General features: G+C 42.3%; 1 protein-coding gene across 1 annotated transcript in view; it reads left to right on the top strand.

Moving 5' to 3' along the window:
* Nucleotides 1–24544, top strand: part of COL4A6 (collagen type IV alpha 6 chain) — a 288857-nt gene that overhangs the window by 223028 nt on the left and 41285 nt on the right. Inside the window, exons 6-13 of the mRNA XM_042974020.1 lie at nt 7469–7585; nt 11007–11075; nt 12778–12813; nt 15885–15947; nt 17021–17056; nt 17236–17277; nt 18288–18380; nt 19687–19740. Of these exons, the coding sequence (XP_042829954.1) occupies nt 7469–7585; nt 11007–11075; nt 12778–12813; nt 15885–15947; nt 17021–17056; nt 17236–17277; nt 18288–18380; nt 19687–19740 (510 nt within the window). The remainder of the gene's footprint in view (nt 1–7468; nt 7586–11006; nt 11076–12777; nt 12814–15884; nt 15948–17020; nt 17057–17235; nt 17278–18287; nt 18381–19686; nt 19741–24544) is intronic.

Below are 24544 nucleotides of genomic sequence, written 5' to 3'. Positions count from 1 at the left end.
AGTGGCTTCTCAACAAGAGCTAAGACTTGTAGAGAAATGTGGCCATTTCCAAAAATATGGCCAGGGAGGGCATGGGGGAAATAAATGACCTGTGCTCTTTCTCTTCCTGTTCTTTGACCTTCTGCTTGTGTCTCCCAGTGGCCAAATAAATACAACTGGGAGGCAGAGGGCAAGGGAGTCTAGGTGGTACTGTTCATAAAGGTCAGCTTCCCAAGGCACAGATCTGGGGAAGGTGGAGTGTAGATCTTCAGGGCAAATAAGAATATCCATTTCATTTGGTAATAAAATGTTGATGACTTAGTAAGCTGTCTCACCCAGTGCAGCTAAAAAGCATCACCTGAGTCTGGACAGGCACAGATAACAGCAAGTTTACTGCAAAGATAAATTTATTGCCCATTCTTCTGTTCTTAGCATCCTATAAATCCAGAAGTCTAGACTCATACTTTTTGTATCAACAGATGGTCTATCTCTGACAACTATAATAACAATGAAAATGCATCAAAATTCTGTGGGATATTTTCTCAATAAGAATTTGACAAAAGCTCATTTCCTCTAATAATTTGAAAAGTTGATTTTTGAATACATGGCATGTTTTCGTCAAATTATTAAATATACATACTTGGCGTTAAAAACTGCATGTGGGAGGGTAGGAGTCTACCTTTTATTGACCCATCTAGATTTCTGTTGTTTCATGTCATCTCTTTGCTCCATACCCAGCAAACATTCCACTTTTGATAGATTCAAAAAGATAGATTCTCTACAAAAGCAGACTCTATGCACCTTGTAAGCTCCACTCTAGAAAATTATTGAATTCTGATCAATTATGTGATTGCTAATTCCCCAACAAAACAACAGCCTCAGTAGCAAGCATGGAGAAGAGGAGAAGATACATACAGTTCCCTAACTGGAGCAATAGCCTGACGTATGATAATGACAAAATAAGATTGGAAGTGTAGTTCTTCAGAGACTTGCTTATTTTTTTTAGCAACCATATAGAATATATTTCTTTCTTTATTTTTTTAATATATGAAATTTATTGTCAAATTGGTTTCCATACAACACCCAGCGCTCATCCCAAAAGATGCCCTCTTCAATGCCCATCACTTACCCTTCCCTCCCTCCCACCCCCCCATCAACCTTCAGTTTGTTCTCAGTTTTTAAGAGTCTCTTATGCTTTGCCTCTCTCCCACTCTAACCTCATTTTTTTTCCTTCCCTTCCCCCATGGGTTTCTGTTAAGTTCCTCAGGATCCACATAAGAGTGAAGACATATGGTATCTGTCTTTCTCTGTATGGCTTATTTCACTTAGCATCACACTCTCCATTTCCATCCACGTTGCTACAAAGGGCCATATTTCATTCTTTCTCATTGCCACGTAGTACTCCATTGTGTATATAAACCACAATTTCTTTATCCATTCATCAGTTGATGGACATTTAGGCTCTTTCCATAATTTGGCTATTGTTGAGAGTGCTGCTATAAACATTGGAGTACAAGTGCCCCTATTCATCAGTACTCCTGTATCCCTTGGGTAAATTCCTAGCAGTGCTACTGCTGTGTCATAGCGTAGGTCTATTTTTAATTTTTTGAGGAATCTCCACACTGTTTTCCAGAGTGGCTGTACCAGTTTGCATTCTCACCAACAGTGCAAGAGGGTTCCCGTTTCTCCACATCCTCTCCAGCATCTATAGTCTCCTGATTTGTTCATTTTAGCCACTCTGACTGGCGTGAGGTGATATCTGAGTGTGGTTTTGAGTTGTATTTTCCTGATGAGGAGTGGCGTTGAGCATTTTTTCATGTGCCTGTTGGCCATCTGGATGTCTTCTTTAGAGAAGTGTCTATTCATGTTTTCTGCCCATTTCTTCACTGGGTTATTTGTTTTTCGGGTGTGGAGTTTGGTGAGCTCGTTACAGATTTTGGATACTAGCCCTTTGCCCGATATGTCATTTGCAAATATCTTTTCCCATTCTGTTGGTTGCCTTTTAGTTTTGTTGATTGTTTCCTTTGCTGTGCAGAAGCTTTTTATCTTCATGAGGTCGCAATAGTTCATTTTTGCTTTTAATTCCCTTGCCTTTGGGGATGTGTCAAGTAAGAAATTGCTGTGCCTGAGGTCAGAGAGGTCTTTTCCTGCTTTCTCCTCTAGGGTTTGGATGGTTTCCTGTCTCACATTCAGGTCCTTTATCCATTTTGAGTTTATTTTTGTGAATGGTGTAAGAAAGTGGTCATTCTTCTGCATGTTACTGTCCAGCTCTCCCAGCACCACTTTTAAAGAGACTGTCTTTTTTCCATTGGATATTCTTTCCTGCTTTGTCAAAGATGAGTTGGCCATACGTTTGTGGGTCTAGTTCTGGGGTTTCTATTCTATTCCATTGGTCTATGTGTCTGTTTTTGTGCCAATACCATGCTGTCTTGATGATGACAGCTTTGTAGTAGAGGCTAAAGTCTGGGATTGTGATGCCTCCTGCTTTGGTCTTCTTCTTCAAAATTACTTTGGCTATTCGGGGCCTTTTGTGGTTCCATATGAATTTTAGGATTGCTTGTTCTAGCTTCGAGAAGAATGCTGGTGCAATTTTGATTGGGATTGCATTGAATGTGTAGATAGCTTTGGGCAGTATTGACATTTTAACAATATTTATTCTTCCAACCCATGAGCATGGAATGTTTTTCCATTTCTTTATATCTTCTTCAATTTCCTTCATAAGCTTTCTATAGTTTTCAGCATACAGATCTTGTACATCTTTGGTTAGATTTATCCCTAGGTATTTTATGCTTCTTGGTGCAACTGTGAATGGGATCAGTTTCTTTATTTGTCTTTCTGTTGCTTCATTGTTAGTGTATAAGAATGCAACTGATTTCTGTACATTGACTTTGTATCCTGCAACTTTGCTGAATGCATGTATCAGTTCTAGCAAACTTTTGGTGGAGTCTATCGGGTTCTCCATGTATAGTATCATGTCATCTGCAAAAAGTGAAAGCTTGACTTCATCTTTGCCAATTTTGATGCCTTTGATTTCCTTTTGTTGTCTGATTGCTGATGCTAGAACTTCCAACATTATGTTAAACAACAGCGGTGAGAGTGGACATCCCTGTCTTGTTCCTGATCTCAGGGGGAAAGCTCTCAGTTTTTCCCCATTGAGGATGATATTAGCTATGGGCTTTTCATAAATGGCTTTTATGATGTTTAAGTATGTTCCTTCTATCCCAACTTTCTCAAGGGTTTTTATTAAGAAAGGATGCTGAATTTTGTCAAATTATTTTTCTGCATCGATTGACAGGATCATATGGTTCTTATCTTTTCTTTTATTAATGTGATGTATCATGTTGATTGATTTGCAAATGTTGAACCAGCCCTGCATCCCAGGAATGAATCCCACTTGATCATGGTGAATAATTCTTTTTATAAGCTGTTGAATTCGATTTGCTAGTAACTTATTGAGAATTTTTGCATCCATATTCAACAGGGATATTGGCCTGTAGTTCTCTTTTTTTATTGGGTCTCTGTCTGGTTTAGGAATCAAAGTAATACTGGCTTCATAGAATGAGTCTGGAAGTTTTCCTTCCCTTTCAATTTTTTGGAATAGCTTGAGAAGGATAGGTATTATCTCTGCTTTAAATGTCTGGTAGAATTCCCCAGGGAAGCCATCTGGTCCTGGACTCTTATTTGTTGGGAGATTTTTGATAACTGATTCAATTTCTTCGCTGGTTGTGGGTCTGTTCAAGCTTTCTATTTCCTCCTGTTTGAGTTTTGGAAGTGTGTGTGTGTTTAGGCATTTGTCCATTTCTTCCAGGTTGTCCAGTTTGTTGGCATATAATTTTTCATAGTATTCCCTGATAATTGCTTGTATCTCTGAGGGATTGGTTGTAATAATTCCATTTTCATTCATGATTTTATCTATTTGGGTCATCTGCCTTTTCTTTTTGAGAAGCCTGGCTAGAGGTGTATCAATTTTGTTTATTTTTTCAAAAAACCAACTCTTGGTTTCGTTGATCTGCTCTACAGTTTTTTTTTTTTTGGTTCTATATTGTTTATTTCTGCTCTGATCTTTCTTATTTCTCTTCTTCTGCTGGGTTTAGGCTGTCTTTGCTGTTCCGCTTCTATTTCCTTTAGATGTGCTGTTAGATTTTGTATTTGGGATTTTTCTTGTTTCTTGAGATAGGCCTGGATTGCAATGTATTTTCCTCTCAGGACTGCCTTAGCTGCATCCCAAAGAGTTTGGATTGTTTTATTTTCATTTTCGTTTGTTTCCATATATTTTTAAATTTCTTCTCTAATTGCCTGGTTGACCTATTCATTCTTTAGTAGGGTGTTCTTTAACCTCCATGCTTTTGGAGGTTTTCCAGACTTTTTCCTGTGGTAGATTTCAAGCTTCATCGTACTGTGGTCCAAAAGTATGCATGGTATGATCTCAATTCTTGTATACTTATGAAGGGCTGTTTTGTGACCCAGTATGTGATCCATCTTGGAGAATGTTCCATGTGCACTCGAGAAGAAAGTATATTCTGTTGCTTTGGGATGCAGAGTTCTAAATATATCTGTCAAGTCCATCTGATCCAATGTATCATTCAGGGCCCTTGTTTCTTTATTGACCATGTGTCTAGATGATCTATCCATTGTTGTAAGTGGAGTATTAAAGTCCCCTGCAATTACCACATTCTTGTCAATAAGGTTGCTTATGTTTGTGAGTAATTGTTTTATATATTTGGGGGCTCCTGTATTCGGCACATAGACATTTATAATTGTTAGCTCTTCCTGATGGATAGACCCTGTAATTGTTATATAATGCCCTTCTTCATCTCTTGTTACAGCCTTCAATTTAAAGTCTAGTTTGTCTGATATAAGTATGGCTACTCCAGCTTTCTTTTGACTTCCAGTAGCATGATAAATAGTTCTCCATCCCCTCACTCTCAATCTGAAAATGTCCTCAGGTCTAAAATGAGTCTCCTGTAGACAACAAATAGATGGGTCTTGTTTTTTTATCCATTCTGATACCCTATGTCTTTTGGTTGGAGCATTTAGACCATTTACATTCAGTGTTATTATAGAAAGATATGGGTTTAGCATCATTGTGATGTCTGTAGGTTTCATGCTTGTAGCGATGTCTCTGGTACTTTGTCTCACAGGATCCCCCTTAGGACCTCTTGTAGGGCTGGTTTAGTGGTGATGAATTCCTTCAGTTTTTGTTTGTTTGGGAAGACCTTTATCTATCCTTCTATTCTAAATGACAGATTTGCTGGATAGAGGATTCTCAGTTGCATATTTTTTCTGGTCGTTACATTGAAGATCTCCTGCCATTCCTTTCTGGCCTGCCAAGTTTCAGTAGACAGATCTGTCACGAGTCTTATCGGTCTCCCTTTATATGTTAGAGCACTTTGATCCCTAGCTGCTTTCAGAATTTTCTCTTTATCCTTGTATTTTGCCAGTTTCACTATGATATGTCATGCAGAAGATTGATTCAAGTTACATCTGAAGGGAGTTCTTTGTGCCTCTTGGATTTCAATGCCTTTTTCCTTCCCCAGATCTAGGAAGTTCTCAGCTATTATTTCTTCAAGCACACCTTCAGCACCTTTCCCTCTCTCTTCCTCCTCTGCAATACCAGTTATACGTAGATTATTTCTCTTTAGTGCATCACTTAGTTCTCTAATTTTCCCCTCATACTCCTGGATTTTTTTATCTCTCTTTCTCTCAGCTTCTTCTTTTTCCATAATTTTATCTTCTAGTTCACCTATTCTCTCCTCTGCCAAGCTGTGGTCATTTCCATTTTATTTTGCAGCTCATTAATAGCATTTTTTAACTCCTCCTGGCTGTTCCTGAGTCCCTTGATCTCTGTAGCAAGAGTTTCTGTGCTGTCCTCTATACTGTTTTCAAGCCCAGCGATTAACTTTATGACTATTATTCTAAATTCACTTCCTGTTATATTGTTTAAACCATTTTTGATCAGTTTGTTAGCTGTCATTATTTCCTGGAGGTTTTTTTGAGGGGAATTCTTCCGTTTCATCATTTTGGATAGTCCCTGGAGTGTTGTGGAACTGCGGGGCACTTCCCCTGTGCTGTCTTGAATAACTTGCATTGGTGGGCGGGGCTGCAGTCAGACCTGATGTCTGCCTCCAGCCCACCGCTGGGGCCACAGTCAGACTGGTGTTTGCCTTCTCTTTCCCTCTACTAGGGGTGGGATTCGCTGTGGGATGGTGTGGCCCGTCTGGGCTACTTGCACACTGCCAGGCTTATGGTGCTAGGGATCTGGTGTATTAGCTGGGGTGGATCGGCAAGGTGCACAGGGGCAGGAGGGGTAGGCTCAGCTGGTTTTTCCTTTGGAGATCCGCTTCGGGAGGGGCCCTGCAGCACCTGGAGTGAGTCAGAACTGCCGGAGGGATGGATCCACAGAAGCACAGCATTGGGTGTTTGCGTGGTGCAAGCAAGTTCCATGATGGGAACTGGTTCCCTTTGGGATTTTGGCTGGGGGATGGTCAAGGGAGATGGCGCTGGCGAGCGCCTTTGTTCCCCACCAAGCTGAGCTCTGTCGTCTGGGGCTCAGCAACTCTCCCTCCCGTTGTTCTCCAGCCCTCCCGCTCTCCGAGCAGATCTGTTAACTTATAACTTTCCAGATGTTAAGTCCTGCTTGCTGTCCAAACACACTCTGTCTAGCCCCTCCGCTTTTGCAAGCCAGACTCAGGGCCTCTGCTTGGCCAGCGGGCCGCGCCTCCGCCCTGGCTCCCTCCCGCCAGTCCGTGTAGCACGCACTGCCTCTCCGCCATTCCTACCCTCTTCCATGGGCCTCTCATCTACGCTTGGCTCTGGAGAATCCGTTCTGCTAGCCTTCTGGCATTTTTCTGGGTTATTTAGGCAGCTGTGGGTGGAATCTAAGTGACCCTCAGGACGCGGTGAGCCCAGCATCCTCCTATGCTGCCATCTTCCCAGAAGCCTCTGAGACTTGCTTATTTTTGATCAAATAGCTTTTAAGAGAGATGGTGCCATGGAAACTGCTTCTACTCTGTTGACCAAAAGCCAGCATCATTTCCTAGGCAGAGACATATAAAAGCCCCAGGCTTTTCCAATACAGAAAGCCATGCCAAGCTTCCCAGGCTCCAGTCTGTTTTGAGGAGTCCCAAGGCCTGGCATGATTCCCTGATGGTAGCACTTCAGCTGCCAGCCAGCTGAGCCCTATCTTAGTAAATCTTTGTACCCAGGAAAGATGAAGTTGTAGCATCCTGAGTATCTCATCTCTTCAGGCTTGACCTCTTTGGTTTCAGCATGGGTCCCATTAGAGCATCGATCCTTTGGGAAGGGGTAACACTTAGCTACATATACCTGAGTATAAAGGAAAGCTGTAAGAGTATAGCTCTCACAGAGATAAGGGAGTGGACAAGGATCCAGAGTTTTGGCAGCATACTTGGTTTCTCTTACTGTGGAGCTTGTCAGAGTAGCTAAGAGTCCTATGGCTGACTTGATTCATTCTTTTCTCTTTGAACAGGGCCACCCGGGACAGCCAGGGCCCAGAGGCCCACCTGGCCTGGATGGCTGTAATGGAACTCAAGGAGATGTTGGATATCCAGGCCCTGATGGCTATCCTGGGCTTCTCGGACCACCCGTACGTTGTCAGATCTTTGAACTTTATTTCAAATGGCTTTCTTTGCCTCCAAGTGTGCCCCTTTTCTGCTTTTACAGAGATGTCATTAAGCATCTGTAGGGCAACCACTGCAACCCCTTGTTCAATGCAGGAGTCTATGCTGGCAGCACATTAAAAAGTGTAAAGAAGAATATCAGTTGCAGGGGGTGTACACATGCTCCACTACTTAGAGTTTTTTTTTTTAACTATCCTTTTAGAGTTGGCAAGATTGCTAAAAGACTAGTAAATTTCAGAGGAAAGTACACACTTGGGCTATTTGACATGTTCCCACATCACATACTTGGAGGGCTTACATGGGATCATGGAAGCTCTAATAATGACCCAAAGGGTTTGGCAAGCTTGGTCTAGACCAGTGATTCTTAACCAGGGGTGATTCCCCACACCAAGGGGCATTTTCCAGTTATTATTGGCATTTTTGGTTGTCACAACTGGGAGTATTCTACTAGCACAGGGAAGCTACTCCTAACATCAAGGAATCGTCTGTCACAGTCAATAGTGAGAAATAATTGAGAAATTCTACTCTACACTGGCACAGTTTTCCCCCTCCCCCCACACTCTCATAACCCTTCGTTCTGGGATTGATATGGTATTTATTACATCCTGAGGTCACCACTTTTATTTAATTTTATTCATAAGATAGAGCCCAGTTTTTGGATCTAAATGATCTCTAATAGGTGCCATGCCCTTGTAAAGCTACTTTTATAAGTGACTGGAAAGAGAAAAATAACACATTCAAGCCCATCATCAACCTTACTTGAAATAATCTAAGCAACCAAGGGTACTGATGTGATATATCTAGCTAGAAATCATGCTATTAAACAGATTCCATAGCTACATGAATTAATTGGCATTTTTTTTCAGTATGTCTTATTCCAATGCTATCTCATGTACTTTTTTGTTATTAAAGTATAATTGATGTATAATATCATATTAGTTTCAGTTGTACAACATAATGACATGATATTTGTACACATTACAAAATGATCACTACAGTAAGTCTAGTTACCAGCTGTCACCATACAGAGTGACAAATTTTTTTTTCTTATGATGAGAACCTTCAAGGTCTACTCTCTCAGCAACTTTCAGGTATGCAGTAAAATATTATTTATTATAGGAGCACCTGGCTGGCTTAGTAAGTGCAACATGAGACTCTTGATCTTGGGGTTGTAAGTTCAAGCCTCACATTGGATGTAGAGATTACTTAAAAATAAAATCTTTAGGGGCACCTGGCTGGCTCAGTTGGTTAAGCATCCAACTCTTGATTTTGGCTCAGGTCATGATCTCATCATTCACGAGATTGAGCCCTGCATTGGGCTCTGTGCTGAGAGTGCAGAGCCTGCTTGGAATTGTCTCTCTCCCTCTCTCTCTGCCCATTCCCCACTTGTGCACATACTCTCTTTCTCAAAATAAATAAATATACTTTTAAAATAATAATAATAATAAAATAAAATGTTTTAAAAAATTATTTACTATAGTCACCATGCTGTACATGACATCCCCATGACTTACTTATTTTGTAACTGGAAGTTTGTGTCTATTGATACCCTTCACCCATTTTGCCTATCCCCTTACCAATCGCTCCTCTGCAACCACCAATCTATTCTTTGTATCTGAGATTTGTTTTGTTTTGTTTGTTTTGTTTTTGTTTTTGAGTCTACAAATAAGTGAAATCATATGGTATTTGTCTTTCTCTGTCTGACTTATTTCACTTAGCATAATATCCTCAAGGTCAATCCATGTTGTTGCAAATGGCAAAATTTCATTCTTTTATGGCTGAATAGTATTCCAGTGTGTGTGTGTGTGTGTGTGTGTGTGTATCACATCTTCTTTATCCCTTCATCCATTGTTGGACACTTAGGTTATTTCCATACCTGGGTATTTATACCAAGAAAAGAAAAACACTAATTCAAAAAGGTATATGCACCCAATGTTCATTGAAGCTTTGTGTAACTAGCATTTTATTGGAAAAGCAGCACCATTGCCTTCAGTGACCAAGTTGTTGGTGTGGGTATACATGTAAGAAAGTGAGATAACAAAGCACAAGCCTCAGATTGGCATAAAGGACCTTGACATCTAAAGACCAAACCAATATGCAGTGCGGGTGGGGAATGGAGAAAGATGTATTACCAACATAGTACCAGCTGTTTGAGTCACAAAGGCCTCCAAACACTGCCATGGCAACAGAAGAGAACAAATCACATCTATGTTAAGAGAATGGAAATCCAGCAAAGTAAGTAAATGCTGCCCCCAAGAGGGAGAAAAGAAATATTTAGATAATAAACATCCCCTGACAGCCAAAAGGACAAGGTTAAAACCTAATCCTGTCCCTAAGCTTCCCCTTAAGCCTAAATAGGATTTGGGCTTATATTTTACTAAGCTGGACATTAATAACCATGCTGAAACTCCAGTGGCTATTCTTTCAAGTTTCTTTGATAAAAGTAGTTTCCATAAGAATAAAGGGAACAGGAAATGTTAGGAAGGAAGCTGGTTTGTTTTTCTGAGACCATTTGTTTTTCTAACATACCTATGATCCTTGAGCTCAAGGGATCCATAATTCAGGCAATTCTTCAGTCCCCAGAGCTTAGTCCTACTCCCAATACTAACTGGGAAATCCCATGACTTCCCCTTAGCTATAGGGATATTGATTTTCCCCAGGAGGGCAACATTTAGCAGACATTAGCCAGCATCTGCCAGTGAGACTGTAAAAAGCCTGGTTGACAGACAAGTTGGGTATACTTTGAACTGTTTTCCATGTTAATAGTGAGGCACACCAGACTCTTAGATGGGTGTTGAAGCTGAGGTCTTATGGTAGAAGCACAGGATAGAGATGATTTTGTAGATATTTCTTAAACCAGAGGGCTGCAAACTGGCCCATGTGACCCTTGGCCTGTGGCTTGGTTTTACAGTTTTAAAAGTGTGTGCAGAAAAAAGAGAAGAAGCATATAAGGCAGAGCCCAGATACAGCCCACACAGTCCAAATTACTTACTCTTTGGCTCTTTACAGAAGTTCTTCAACCCCTGTCCTAGACAAAGGCCCTGTCAGAGACATATCTGTGAGGGGTGGAGCAGATGAGCTATAAGCTTATGAATGACATGCGCATTATATGTGGACTTTCAGATCAGTGTTCTGAATAGAGTCAAAGTGTCTTACTTTCTAATCCCTTTATAGACTTTGGACTCAGGATTTGGGGAAGCAGGTATACAGCTTTGAGACACAACACCTGTTTGGGGGATGCACTTTTTGTTCCTTAGCACAGCCATAGAATAAACGACATAATTTTACACTGTTGCCGTTGCATCCCCTAGGTGATCAGGTCATATCGTTAACAAAGCTGTGTGTGTTTGTGTGCATTTCCTCACAAGTTTTTCTTATTTTACTCAGGGGCTTCCTGGCCAGAAAGGCTCTAAAGGTGAACCTGTCCTTGCCCAAGGTAGTTTCAAAGGAATAAAGGTAAGAGCCTCTAAGGCAGACAGCTAACTAGGCTGGCTATAAGCTGAGCTTCCTGGGATTGGGCCCCACCTCCAATAAAAACATTTCCAGAACTAGCATCTGTGTCTCTATTTAAGGAGCAGACCAAGCTAGATTTAAAAGGGATCCGGAGCTTTTTGTGGTGGAAACACTGACAGAAATGTTTGCAACCATACCGTCAAAGAGATTTGCTTTGTAAGATCTAGACCAAAAATAGGAGATAGATCAGCAAACAAACGGTTTGCATGGGTATCATTTTCTTTGACAAGCCAAGACATTTCCTGGAGACAGATACTTTTTGTCTACTCTACAATCCTTGATGTCTGCATGCCTTGGTATGAAGCCATGCATATCTCTGCCCATCTCAGCATGCCCACCAGCCCAGGATCCTGGCCCCGCCCTTTTCTGTACCTGCACACCAACCCATTGCCCTAGCTGGGCCCCTGGCTGTCTGCAAAAATTGCCCATCAACTCTTCAGCTGGCTGGAAAATTTTCGTCTCTTCCTAGAATTGACAAGAACCTTCTGTATTCTTGTGACTGTACTCTTGATGTATGCTACCTGGTATCCTGTGGGCCCCTCAGTAAACTCTGGTGCCAAATGATTGACCCTATTCCCTTGCAGAGTAGGAGGTGAGCTCATCATTTCCCTGGTAGCAGATGGGTATCTATGTGCCCAACATATGAAGGGAAGATGCACACATGTTCATTCAGCTGAGGATGGCACCTTCCTGTCTTCCATCCATGCACAGAACCAGGAACATTAGACATCATTTTGGAAGGCAGTGATTGGGGTGGGTGGCCGAGAACTGGAGAAGGCACAGGGTTTGGGCTCTTGGTTTAGGTTCCACAGCAGAAGATAGAATGGTAGACTTGTAAAGGACCTCATGATTGTTGGATTCATGTTGATCATTTTACAGATAGAAAAACTGAGGTACACTGAGGCTGTGTGACTTCCTCAGACTCACATAGCTAGTTTACCGAAGAGCTAAAACCCAGGCAGTGCTCTTTCTGTGTTGCAGAGAGCTGATTTTTGACTGTACGCCAAATGGGGTAAGACTAGCAGGTGTCAAAATATGGCCATTGTCATAGCAAGCACTGATTAAATGGTTTTGCCAAAAATCAAAGAGACCCTGGACCCAGTGGAATACAGCAATTTCCACAAGATGGTTATATTACAGATTCATACAGTGACTTAAGATGCTTCAAAGTAATTAAAATGTAATCAGAGACTGTATGCTCTGTTGATTCTCCCTTGAAATGTCTGATTTGCATTGTATACATATGGGCACAGATTCTCTGGAGATGAAGGCACACAGGAAGGTAGTTTTGCTTTCTTCCAGAAAGAGCAGGAAAATCACCAGCCCACAGAAGCCGTTTCTAATTGATAAGTTCCTAGCAAAGGTGAAAATTAATTAATCCAAGTAAAATATTAAACCCTGTTCAACCAAGGCTATAATATTTGTCTTCTAGACAAATCTAGAGTCTGGATTTTTCTTAGGAAAAAAAAAGTAAGTGGCTGAATATGCCCAATTCATGCATTATTTAAAACACAAGACCTTGACAGAGGAGGCCCAAGCATCAGCAGTGTTGTGTTTCTGCCCATGAAGTGTGGGTTAGTATCTATGAAATAATACCACAGCTTTAATGGATCTCTTCAGTGTCCTGCCTTTGTCTGTTTTTCAGGGGGAGCCTGGACTGCCTGGACTGGACGGAATCACTGTAAGTTATTATATATGTGTGGAGCTCTCAATGTTGAGTCAATAGCTACTGCTGGTCCCTTTGCATTCTTTATGGTATTCAAAGGTCTTTGGAGACATTCTCAAGGAAAATCCAGACAGTTGAGGTAGAGCGGATCACACTGTTGACATTTTCCAGGTGAGAACATTCTGAGAGAGTAGACCATCCCCCTCAAGTTAACATGACAGGCAAGCTTTCAACCCTTTAGGCCAGGGACCTGCAAACTCCCTGAGATGTATTAGGAAAGAATTTGCCTTTCATTCAGCAACTGTTTACTGTTTTCTGTGTGTGCCAATTGTTGTGGGTAAAACAAAACAAATAGAACACTCTTCTTTAGAAGCTATTCCATATAGGGGTGCCTGGGTGGCTCAGTCAGTTAAGCATCTGACTTCGGCTCAGGTCATGTTCTTGGGGTTCACGAGTTTGAGCCCCGCATCAGGCTCCATGCTGACAGCCTAGAGCCTGGAGGCTGCTTCAGATTCTGTGTCTCCCTTTCTCTCTGTCCCCCCACCCTACTCATGCTCTCTCTCTCTCTCTCCAAACTAAATAAACATTTTAAAAAATTTAGAAGCTATTCCATATAGAAATTCCTTTCAGGGACTTTTAATAAAATAGGGAGTCCATGAGGAGCCATGAGTTGTATTAATAAGAGCTTTCTACTTCCTTGAATTGCCACATTGTCATTGCTTTCCTCTGAAGTGGCTTAAGAAAAGCCACATCTTTCTTCCTTCTTTCCTATATGAGGGTTCCTTCCTTTCTTCTTTTCATTCGAGAACAGGTATTGAGCTCCCACTAGCAGCAAAGTGCTAGGAGTGATCCCTGAGACAGTGTAGACATGATCTTTGCCCATGCCCAACCCACCCCACCCCCCACACACCCAAATGTGAAAAACTAGTAGGACTGGGGCATAAGAATTCCACAACAGCTTTGAGAAAGAGATGCTGTCCACCTAAAGATACATCATGGGAGACTTCATATCTTCATATCTAAGACAAAGAAGGTAGCCTCATAGAAGTGTGGGTAATGTTTAGGCTGGCTGGCAATGGGAGGAAGCTTCGTAAACAGAGAGAGCAGTGTGAGAAGAGGTAGGTAGGCAGGAAACGAAATGCAGTGCAAGCACACATGCAAAACAGAGGTGAAGTAAAGATCAAGCACACACAGATCCCCTAGTGCCAAACAGCACTGGCTTAGATGGTGTGTTAACTACATTTGTACAATCACATCCACTGTGGTAGCTGCATAGGTCTTCTTAGGAATTCATTTCTCTGCCCACAAAGGTAAAGTGTTCGCTTACATACACAGGCATGATAAATACATCCACTTAGATTTGGGGAGGATGGTTTGGTGGCTGAATAAGAGATTTGTGGTCAGTAAGGAGACCACAGATTATTAATTTTGTCGAGGCGATGTTCTATTTCCTGGGGAACCTCTGAACCCCTACTTTCTCTTGACTTCACTTAGCCCCTCCATCCCTTACATATCACCTTATTACCATCCCCAGCTTTAATTGAGCCATACTTTGCCCCATGCCATCTTTCTCTTCAGATTTTGTTGTCTGGCTTGTAATATTGTTGTTATCAATTCAGTTCCACGTATTTTCTTGTTTCTCTTCTGTTTTTTTCTTTGACCCACGGAAATGTGCGTTGTTTAATTTCTCAGTATTTGGCAACTTCCCAGCTATCTTTACATGGCTGATTTCTAGTTTGGTGTCATTGCACTTAGAGTGAACACTTCATATGATATCAATACTTTTAAATCTGTTGACATTTGTTTCATGGCTCAGCATATGAAACAATCTTGGTGAATGTGCCATATGCACTTAGAGTATGTGTTCAAGCTGTTTTGGGGTTTAGCAATCTAAAAAATGTCCATTAGGTCAAGGTAGCTGACAACGCTATTTCAATCTACTGGGTCCTTATTGGATTTTTTTGTTTGTTTGTTTGTTTGTTTGTTTGGTTTGGTTTGGTCTAGTTCTGTTTATTACTGAGGAAGGGATGTTAAAATCCTCCAGCTCTTTGCAGATTTGTTTATTTCTCCATGCAGTTCTGTCAGATTTTGCTACATGCCTTTTGAAGCTGTGCTATTAGATGCATATACATCTAAGATTATTATGTGTTCTTGATCCGTTGACCTAGTTTACCATTGCAAAATGCCCCCTCTTTACCTCTGGTAATATTCTTTGTCCCGAAGTCTACTTTATTTTATATTAACATAACTGTTTTCATGTTCTTTCTAAGTTTTTTTTACATCACTTTAATATAAAAATTGTCAAATATTGAGCAAAGCTGAATGAATTTTGCAGTGAACACCCATACCATTAATATTTTACTATACTTGCTTTATCCCACGTCAATCCATCTATCCATCCTTATCCATCCATCAATCCATCTTATTGTCGATGCATTTCAAAGTAAATTGCAGACAATAGTACTCTTACCCCTAAATGCTACAGCATGCCTATCATTACCTAGGCTTCAAAATGTGTTTGCATCTTTTCTTTTTATGTAAAAGTTACATACAATGAAATACACAAATCTTAAATGTATACTTGCTGAGTTCTGACAAATATATACTCCTATGTAACCCAAAGCCATCTTAAGGTATAAAACATTGTCATCACCTCAGAAAGTTTCCTTCTGCTCCTTCCCAGTCAATTCCTGCCTCCACCCAAAGGAAACCACTGTTTTGATTTCTCTCCATCATAGTTCAGTTTTTCCCATTCTAGAACTTTATATAAAGGGAATGATATAATATATAGGCTTTGGGAGTCTGGGCTTCTTTCACTTAGCACAATGTTTTTGATATTTATCCACATTGTATCATATATCAGTAGGTTATTGCTTTTTATGGTGAATATTTATTCCACTGTATAGATGCATCACAGTTATTTATCAGTCCTTGTATCAATGGACACCTGGGACATTTCCAATTTTTTTTTTACTATGAATAAAGTTCCCGTGAACATTCTTGTGCAATTCTTGTGGACACATATTTCCAATTTTCTCGAGAAACTGTCCTCTTTTTGACCTTGGGGTAAAAACTTGTGTCTTCAGGGCCCACAAGGAGCACCCGGATCTCCAGGAGCTGTAGGACCCATGGGACCACCAGGATTGCAAGTAAGACCAACCTAAATCTACCCATGTGATCACAGTATTCACAGGGATGCTTCCCCGCCAAGGCCATGGATTAAATAGAAGCCTATATAGGCTCTCCTAGTGGAAATTCTCCAGCCTATATAGGCTCTCCTCCTCCTTCCATTCTTGGAGGATTAATGTGAAGCATGCTTCTGTAAGGAGCTATTTGTTGTCTCTATCAGGGTCTTTCTGCCTATCCACTGTGTGCTTCCAAAGCCTCCTACTCTAGCTGAACCTGAAGTACGGCCCAGGGGCGTAACTGGCACATCTGTTGCCCGTTTCCACTCCCCTCACTCATGACAGACCTTGCCAATTAATCACATGATCACCACCATCACTCACCCTGGTCACAAAAGAAGCTTCAAAATCCTTCTCCACACTGCAGCTTGGACAGTGCTACCTACTTACCTGTCTTTCTGATACCAAACCTGTTTGCCCTCACTGGTATAGAAAAAGCATATAGCCAGTTATCCATGTGGTTCTGGGAAAGGCCCATCCCCAGATTGTTCTTTCTCCCCGGTGCATGAAATCTCACCACTGATTACTTTGGTTTAGCTTCACCAAAAGCCATTATTTTTAAATTTCTGGCCATTTGGGAAGAATGATGCATGAGTCTTTACCACCTTAGCATAAATGTGATTATCAGGCCAATTTGGGAGATTTCAAAGGAGATTAAAAAACAAAAGAACCATGGGAGAAGGAGCTAGAATCTGCTACACTAAAGCCAGAATATACTGTGTGGAGCAGGGGCACCTGGGTGGCTCAGTCGGTTAAGCCTCCAACTTCGGCTCAGGCCATGATCTCGCAGCTTGTGAGTTCAAGCCCTGCACTAGGCTCTGTGCTGACAGCTTAGAGCCCGGACCCTCCTTCAAATTCTGTTTCCACCTCTGTCTGCACCACCCCTGGTTGCACATTCTCTTTCTCTCTCTCTAATATAAATAAACATAAAAAAAAAGAATATACTGTGGGGGCCTCATCTCTAGTGACTCTCAACATGCTCACACTCTTTTTGCCTGAAACTAACAAGTGCTCTTTCCTTCCATTTTTTAATATAGGGTCCTCCAGGCCCTCCCGGTTTCCCTGGTCCTGATGTAAGTATACTTTGTCTTGGGGCATTTGGCCTCCTACCACTAAGTACTCTAGTTTCCCCAGAGATATTCTGGTTTGGTTAAACACACTTTCTGGTAAAAAAGAATGCATTCCAATTTAAGTTCCTAGAGCTTGTTTAGTAATTGATTTTGTTTTTCCTCCCTGCAACCCTGTGCCCCAGGGGAATATGGGGTTAGGTTTCCAAGGAGAGAAAGGAGTCAAGGTAAATAGATTTTGGAAAATACAATGTGCATTCCATATGCTCCAAGAAACATCTCTGGCTGCACACATGTGCCTGCTTGTGTTTTAAGGGGATTTGGACCTTTGCCTTGGGAAATGAGCATTTCCCACTCCACGTGGATCCTCTGGTGGGATCTGTGGAGGGCTGCATGTGCACATGACACACATAGGTTCCTGTGGTCTTTTTCCTTCAAAATATTGTAGTCTTCCTGCTTCCTACTTGTGAAGTGTGTATATCTTACAAACATACTCTCTTGAAATAGATTCCATCTTCCTTCCACCTGGGTATTTCCCTAGTATTTTGTATATTGTCTCACCTTCTCTTTCCTTTCCTTTGCTTCCCCTCTTCCCTCCATCCTTCCTCTTCCTCTTCCTTCTCCTCCTGTCTGCCTTTCTATCCCCTCTGTCTCTCCTCCTTAACCTCTCTTTCACCACTCTCTTCTATCCCCCTTCCCTTATTCTCCTGTTTCCTTCTGCACAAACTGGACAGTGATTTGGGAGCCTCAAGGGAGACTGGGAGCTTGTCCTCTCCACCCTTCATGGCTGCCTCTTGTAGATTGCACTGCCTTCAAGGAGCAAATCCAGCCTCCAGTGTTCCAACACAGACTGCCTCTGCTTGTGCTGTTGGCAAGGACTAGACCAGTTATAGTCCAATCACCATTGCCGAGAGGTGGCCATTCACCTTGCTCAAAACCCTTTCTTGCTCTCTTCTAAACACCCTTTGATGCATGACCATGGCAACCATGAACTTGTGGTTTCCTTTCATTCATCTTGCTTCTTCCCTCTGCAGTGCTGGTACAAAATGCATTTGTTCAGGCTTATACTTCTTCCCACCCCTTGGCACTGATAGTTTTGTTGCCTCACTGATGCAAGGCTGAGGGTAAAGAGGCCAAAGTAATGGAGAGTTTGTGAATTACATCCAGAGGACAAACCTAGCCTCTGAAGTGGTTTGTGTGGTTTCTGCTTTGCTTAACATCCCCTTTGATCTTACAGGGGGATGTTGGCCTCCCAGGCCCTGCGGGACCCCCACCATCTACTGGAGAACTGGAATTTATGGGATTTCCCAAAGGGAAGAAAGGATCCAAGGTAGTGAATATTTAAGCCCAGGAAATGTTAATAATCCTTTTCCTATTAATACCAAAGTTCAACTCTAGTAACGAGACTATATTGGAAAGATATTCTGGGTAATGCTTTTTTGTTTGGAAGTGAGGGTAAAGCCTTCTTTGTTTTGTCCCTTACAAAAAGCTCTGTAAAATGTCTGTGTGTTGGTGTGTGGCTATGAGTGGGCCTGGGCTCCTGAGTATTTATTTAAGTCCTATTTTCTATGTTTCGCTTTTTCAAATTCAATTATCAAGATGCTGAATAACTTAAAACAAACATTAAATAATTGGGTTTTTTTGTCCTAACTCCCAACCCTCTCAATACTTATGTTGTCCCCAAAGCACTATGACAGAACACATAGGGTATAAATGGTTGCTTTTAAGTTATCTTTTTAAAGAAGTTATTTGCCCTCAAAACCTGACCTTACAAATAGAATATACTGTCACCAAGAGGCAGTAGATGCCTTAATTCACCTGATCTGAACTACCAAGGCTAAAGCTGTTAGACCTGTTTAGCTGAGATATGTTATAATCTCTATTTCGATGTGAGTGGGTGTGTATTTGAATGCCTATATGCTGTTAAGGTATGCAGGTATCTTTCAGTAACCTGCATTTCCTTCCTTCCTTCCTTCCTGGGGTTCCCTTAAGTTTTGTGACTCTGTTCCTGTGGTCAAGGGGCCCAGTGAGGGGAAGGTGCTTACTTCCATGTCTTTAATTTTGTCTTTGAGAAAGCAACAGCTCCAGGCCCTCTTCAGGTTTACAGAAAGTAATAATTAATTTGGGAACACTTTGGGAATATATGAAAGATCACCTGCCTCCTTGATCATTCCCAAACCTTAGGGAGCCCTTTCATGGCACAAATAAGTAAACTAGCACATCAGGGAAAGACATATTAGAGTGTTATGGGTCCCTATCCAAACTGTAGTTGTTACTTTTTTCTCCAAACCATTGATTTCTTTGCAACCTATAATTTGTAACAGGAAATCACACTGAACAGCTCTTCCACTAGGAAGATCACAGATGACTGTCTTCTGTCTCCCAATTAGCCTCAACATTTGAGATTCTGTTTTAGACAGTTTCCATTCCCTGCCGTAGGCCTTGGTCCTTCCCACACCACAAGGGCTCCCTAAGCTGATATCCTGCCGCAGTTATTAGTTAGGAATCCTGGGGAATTTACACCACCTGATACCCCATTGGTTCCCCACTGCTCAGCCCATGCAGCTCAAGGGAACCATGTCCTTTGCGTTCACTGTTTCCTGCTGTTACTCACTAATCTTTGGTTGATTTTTCAGGGTGAACCAGGGCTTCCAGGTTTACCAGGAATAAGTGGCCCTCCAGGTCTCCCGGTAAGTCTCCCTGTTTGGTCAACATGCATTTAAGGACCTGATTGGACAAGAACTATAGCAATAGAAGGCTAACAGGAAGACCTCTTCCTGTGGTTATTGTAGACAATTCTATCATCTTCATTATTAGAAGGCATTTAAGGAAGTATTCTTGTTTCTCAAAACTATGGAGACATTAGCATGGTTCTTCATGAAGCCATAGATCTTAGCGGTTATTAGCCTAAGCTCTAGAATTAAAACAGACCTAGGCTTGACTTATGGTCTCACTAATTTCTACCTTTGTGAACTTGGACAATTTTCTTAACTTATCTGAGTTCCAGTTTCCCTCAAAAAACAGGGGGGGGGGATGATAATGGTGTGGTTATAAGGATTATGTGAGAAAAGGACTTAGTACCTGCCTGGCATATATCAATTGTTCAGTAAATGGTAGTTAATCTTAGTAGCCCTATCTTCACTCCACTATCTGCCTTGTACCTTAGAGTCTTTCACTCAACTTATACCTTTTGAGAGGCCCTATGTTCCAGGCATTCTGCTAGACAACAGTAAATAACAGTCAAATAAGTAAAAGTCCTTGTCCTTGAGGAGAGTACATTCTAATGGGGGAGTGAAGGAGGATACAGACACTAAACAAGTAAACAAATGTATTAAGGACAAGTTCATATAGTAGCAAGTGATACATAGAAAATAAAAAAGGGTAAAGTGATAGAATGTGGATTGAGAAAGGAGTGGGCTACTTTGGGCAGAGTGGTCACAAAGGGCCTTTCTGAGGAAGTGAACATTATGGAGAAGTGAGTCACATGAAGATCAGCAAGAGTGTTTTTGGTAAGTGCCAAGACCCTGAGGTTGGCAAAACTTTACTGCTTGTGAGGAACAGCAAGAAAGTGAGTATGTGGAACAGAGTCAGCAAAGGCAAGAACCAGGGAGATAGGCAAGAGCCAGACCCTTTGTAGGTTGAATGTGGCTTTTGTGTTAAATGTAATAGGAAGCCATCAGAAGGCTCTGACTTACATTTAAAATTTTTTTTTCAATGTTTATTTATTTTTGAGACAGAGAGAGACAGAGTATGAACAGGGGAGGGGCAGAGAGAGAGGGAGACACAGAATCCGAAACAGGCTCCAGGCCCTGAGCGGTCAGCACAGAGCCTGACGTGGGGCTCAAACTCACGGACCGCGAGATCATGACCTGAGCCAAAGTTGGACGGTTAACTGACTGAGCCACCCAGGTGCCCCAGTAGCTCACATATTTCTATTGGATAGCACAAATACAAAATACTTTGCAAGTGGGTTGGGAAACAAGGTTTGTACTTTCCTTTGTGAGCATTGTACATAGACTCTAATCACCTCACATCATCCCCAAGAGGTAAGCAAGGTGAGATGGGCTTATCTCCCTGTAATGAAAAGGAAACCATGGCTTGAATGGATGAAGACGCATGTCCAGAGTCACACAGCAAGTCATTAGCAGAGTTAAGACTGGAATCCAAGTTTCTCAAAAGCTAGCCAATTCATACTGCCTTTATCATACTGCTCCCTACAGTCTAGTTCGTATTTCTCATGGTGGTGGTGGATTTTATGATATCTGGTGTTATTGGGTTCTCTGGCTCATGCTCCCTCCCTCCAATTCCCTCCCATTCCTGTTGTGCCTCAGAGGACTTCCTCTACTACAGTTTCACCTCATTCCCTTTTGTTCCGTAAAAGAAAGGGAGACTGACTGACAAGAATGCACAGTGATAAACTGCAATACCATTTCAATCTCAGCATTTCTGGGGTTTCACTGTGTAGACTGCAAAATAGAAACCCCAGTTGACTGTAAAGACATCCAAGCTGGAAAATACCTCCCTTCATGTGGCACAGAATATTTTCAGAGAGTGGAAGTCAAGAACCCAGAGTTCTCAGCCCACTTTGGCATGGATTTGATGTAAGACCCTGGGCAAATCATTCTTTCTTCTCCTAATATCTCTGTCTGCCTAATGGGAACATTCGCAGGCACCTTATGTGCCTTCTGACAGAATGGTTGTAAGAAGAAAGATGGTAACATGTTTGAGATGCTCTAGGCTTTCCAGAGGAAACACACTTCTCAAACCCAAAGCCTGCACATCAGCTTTCAATTATCTACAGTCACTGAGAAACATGGCAGCACTGAGGATGCAAATCTCTAGGGAATTCAAAAATGTTTTCTTTAAGCATTTGTTTCCTTTCCATCCAAACCCAAATCTTTGCAAGAGCTGCTGACAAATGGCCAACCTGACAAATGTATGTGTCACCTTTTTTGTCTTGTCCCCTCTGGCAGGATCAAACATCCCTGATTTTCTGGCTCGGCCCCATCTTCACACATTTTGCCATGTTGTCCCCAGCAGTTGTGGGCACAGGTACTCTCATGGAGAGCATCAGAGAGAATCTTATATCTGTGTGCCCTGTGTCCAGGGGACCAGCAAACACAGGGTAAGGCAGAATGGAAGAGATAAGCGGGGGGTGGAGGGGAAGAAAAGAGGAAACTGTCAAATCCTGAGGAACCTATTGAGTAGATCTGAGGCAACTATTGTGCACGTGGGGTGCTCCTTCAACTGAGCACCAGGCTTTCCAGGCCCTTCAGGTAGGTCCTTTGGAGGAGGGGTCCCAGCTTGACAGACTTAAGCTGGGCCCTGGGCCCTGGTGCCCTGAGAGCCATAGCAGCCCTGAGACCTGCGCAGGGTTTAGAAGGACATTTGACATTCCCGACCCCTCATGTTTCCAATCTCAAGTGACCCTTGCAGTGCTGAGCAGAATGGATTTCTGTAGTTTGGCTTCCAAAATGTTACCACAGATCATTCCCCACCCCTCCCCCACGGCCTCACTCCCCCTCAACTATGTGCTTCAGCCTCCCCCCTGCCTTTCCCAGTTAGAGAAGCTGCCCTGGTTGTGGAGGTGGGTCTAGCCATGTCCACCACTTTGGCTGGGACCGAGGGGAGCCTGCTTGGTCTTGGGGGGAGAAGCTAGAGAGGAGGATGACTATGCGGTGGCCTGCCTCTCTGATGAGCCTGCCTCTGAGGGCCTGTGGCCAAAGTGGCCTTCACTGGGCCTCGGGGCTGACACCCCCTGCATCTGGCCTAGTGTTTGAAGCTTGCCTTTTTCTTGCACCGCCCTCCTCTCCCCTGCCTCAGTGACTACATCAACCCCCCTTACTGCAGGCCACGTGACTGATATTGAGTTTTTGCAGAGCCACTAACAACCTTGAACCAAAAATGAACAGCTAAGCCAGTGCTCTAGTGAGGTTTTCCTGGACATGGGTAAGAAGAGGTATGGGAGCAGTGGATGCAGGACAGCTTATGACAAGGACTGACTATGACAGGGTTGGGGCCCAGGACATCTTTCTAGAACAGCTTGTTCAGCAGGGCTCTGTATGGTACCTCCTGTACTGGGAGACAAGCTGAGCCTACATCCCAATATCTTGCCAAGTCATGTATGTTTTATTGGCTTTAACCACCACCACCCCCGCCACACACACACACACACACACACACACACACACACACACAAGTAAGTTTCTTTGATTTTGTCCTTTTTAAACTTTTTGGGTATTTATTTTTGTTCACATGGTAGCACAAGCTCTCTGAGAAAGCAAGAGTCCTGATACACTTTCTGCTTTCTGAAGAAGGAGGACAAAGTCCCATTGTCTTTCCAACTACAGGCAAGATAGGTGGAGAATGTGAGACAGTTCCTGGACAGTTCTAGGACATGCTTCACTTTTTGCCACAGTTTTGGTCTCCGGGTCATTCTTCTTAATTCAACAAGTGTGTATGTAACCACCTTGTATGTGTTCAGCCTGCAGAGTAACATGTCTTGGAGGAGATGGAAGTGAGTGTGATATAGACCTCCTGCTTACAAACTTTCATACATTTAAGTCATCTCAGTGCTGTAAGAGTCTGGGGCAGTGTGGGCTGCTATAGCTTCCATGGCCAGACCAGGGAAAGCTGCATGATGTTTGGCTTCAGAGACCCATAGACAGATTCCACCAGGTGGCAGCATGCCTTGGTTTCCCATTTGAGATGCAGAACAGATTTCAAGTAAGTTTGAGTTCATTTGACACATAGGCCTTTCAAATAGAAATCCTATTCAGCATGAGGTCTGAGCCATTTGACACACAACTATTGACGTAGAAAAAAGAAAGGCAAGAAGGAACCAAAGCTTGCTTTGAACTAGACCCTTCACAGATGCACACTCGACCCCACAATAAAAAAGACACACACACACACACACACACACACACACACACACACAAAAAAACACATTAAAAAACAAAACAAACACAACTTGGGCCTACAAAGCTAAGGTTTATTCAGCCAGATTTCAGTACCGATGGGAGTTCTCTGAGTATGTAAGAGGAAGGAAAAACTCTAAGTGGGATTAGAGCAGAGCCTGCATAACCAGCTGAGCCAGGTCACATCAAGAGGACAACAGGAGACATGCCACAACATTTACCATCTTTTACAAGCTTACATTTGAGAAAGAATCACTGCTTCCTTTACTCTTACAATAGGCATGAATGTTGTTTGCCAAAATCTATGCTCCAGAAAGTCCAATTTTAAACAGTAACAACAAAATGGCCTTGATGAGGTTTGCCGTGAAAGACTCTATCCACTTTAATAATGAACTTTTCTGTATCTCAAGGGCCCAGAATATGCTTGCCTTGGACCCAGAGGGAAGGAAGCTTTTCTCACTCAGTCTGCTCTTTGGATTTCTGCTTGTCCCCAAGTCAGGTCTATGACTGAAAGTCTTCACAGTCTTTGAGCAGGGCAAGAGGGATTGAAGACCATCTCATAGTGCCCTTTAGA

Source organism: Panthera tigris, chromosome X (genome assembly GCF_018350195.1).
Source record: "Panthera tigris isolate Pti1 chromosome X, P.tigris_Pti1_mat1.1, whole genome shotgun sequence".
NCBI lineage: Eukaryota > Metazoa > Chordata > Mammalia > Carnivora > Felidae > Panthera > Panthera tigris.
Note: the sequence above shows the minus strand (reverse complement) of the source record. Positions and strands in the feature narration are given on the sequence as shown.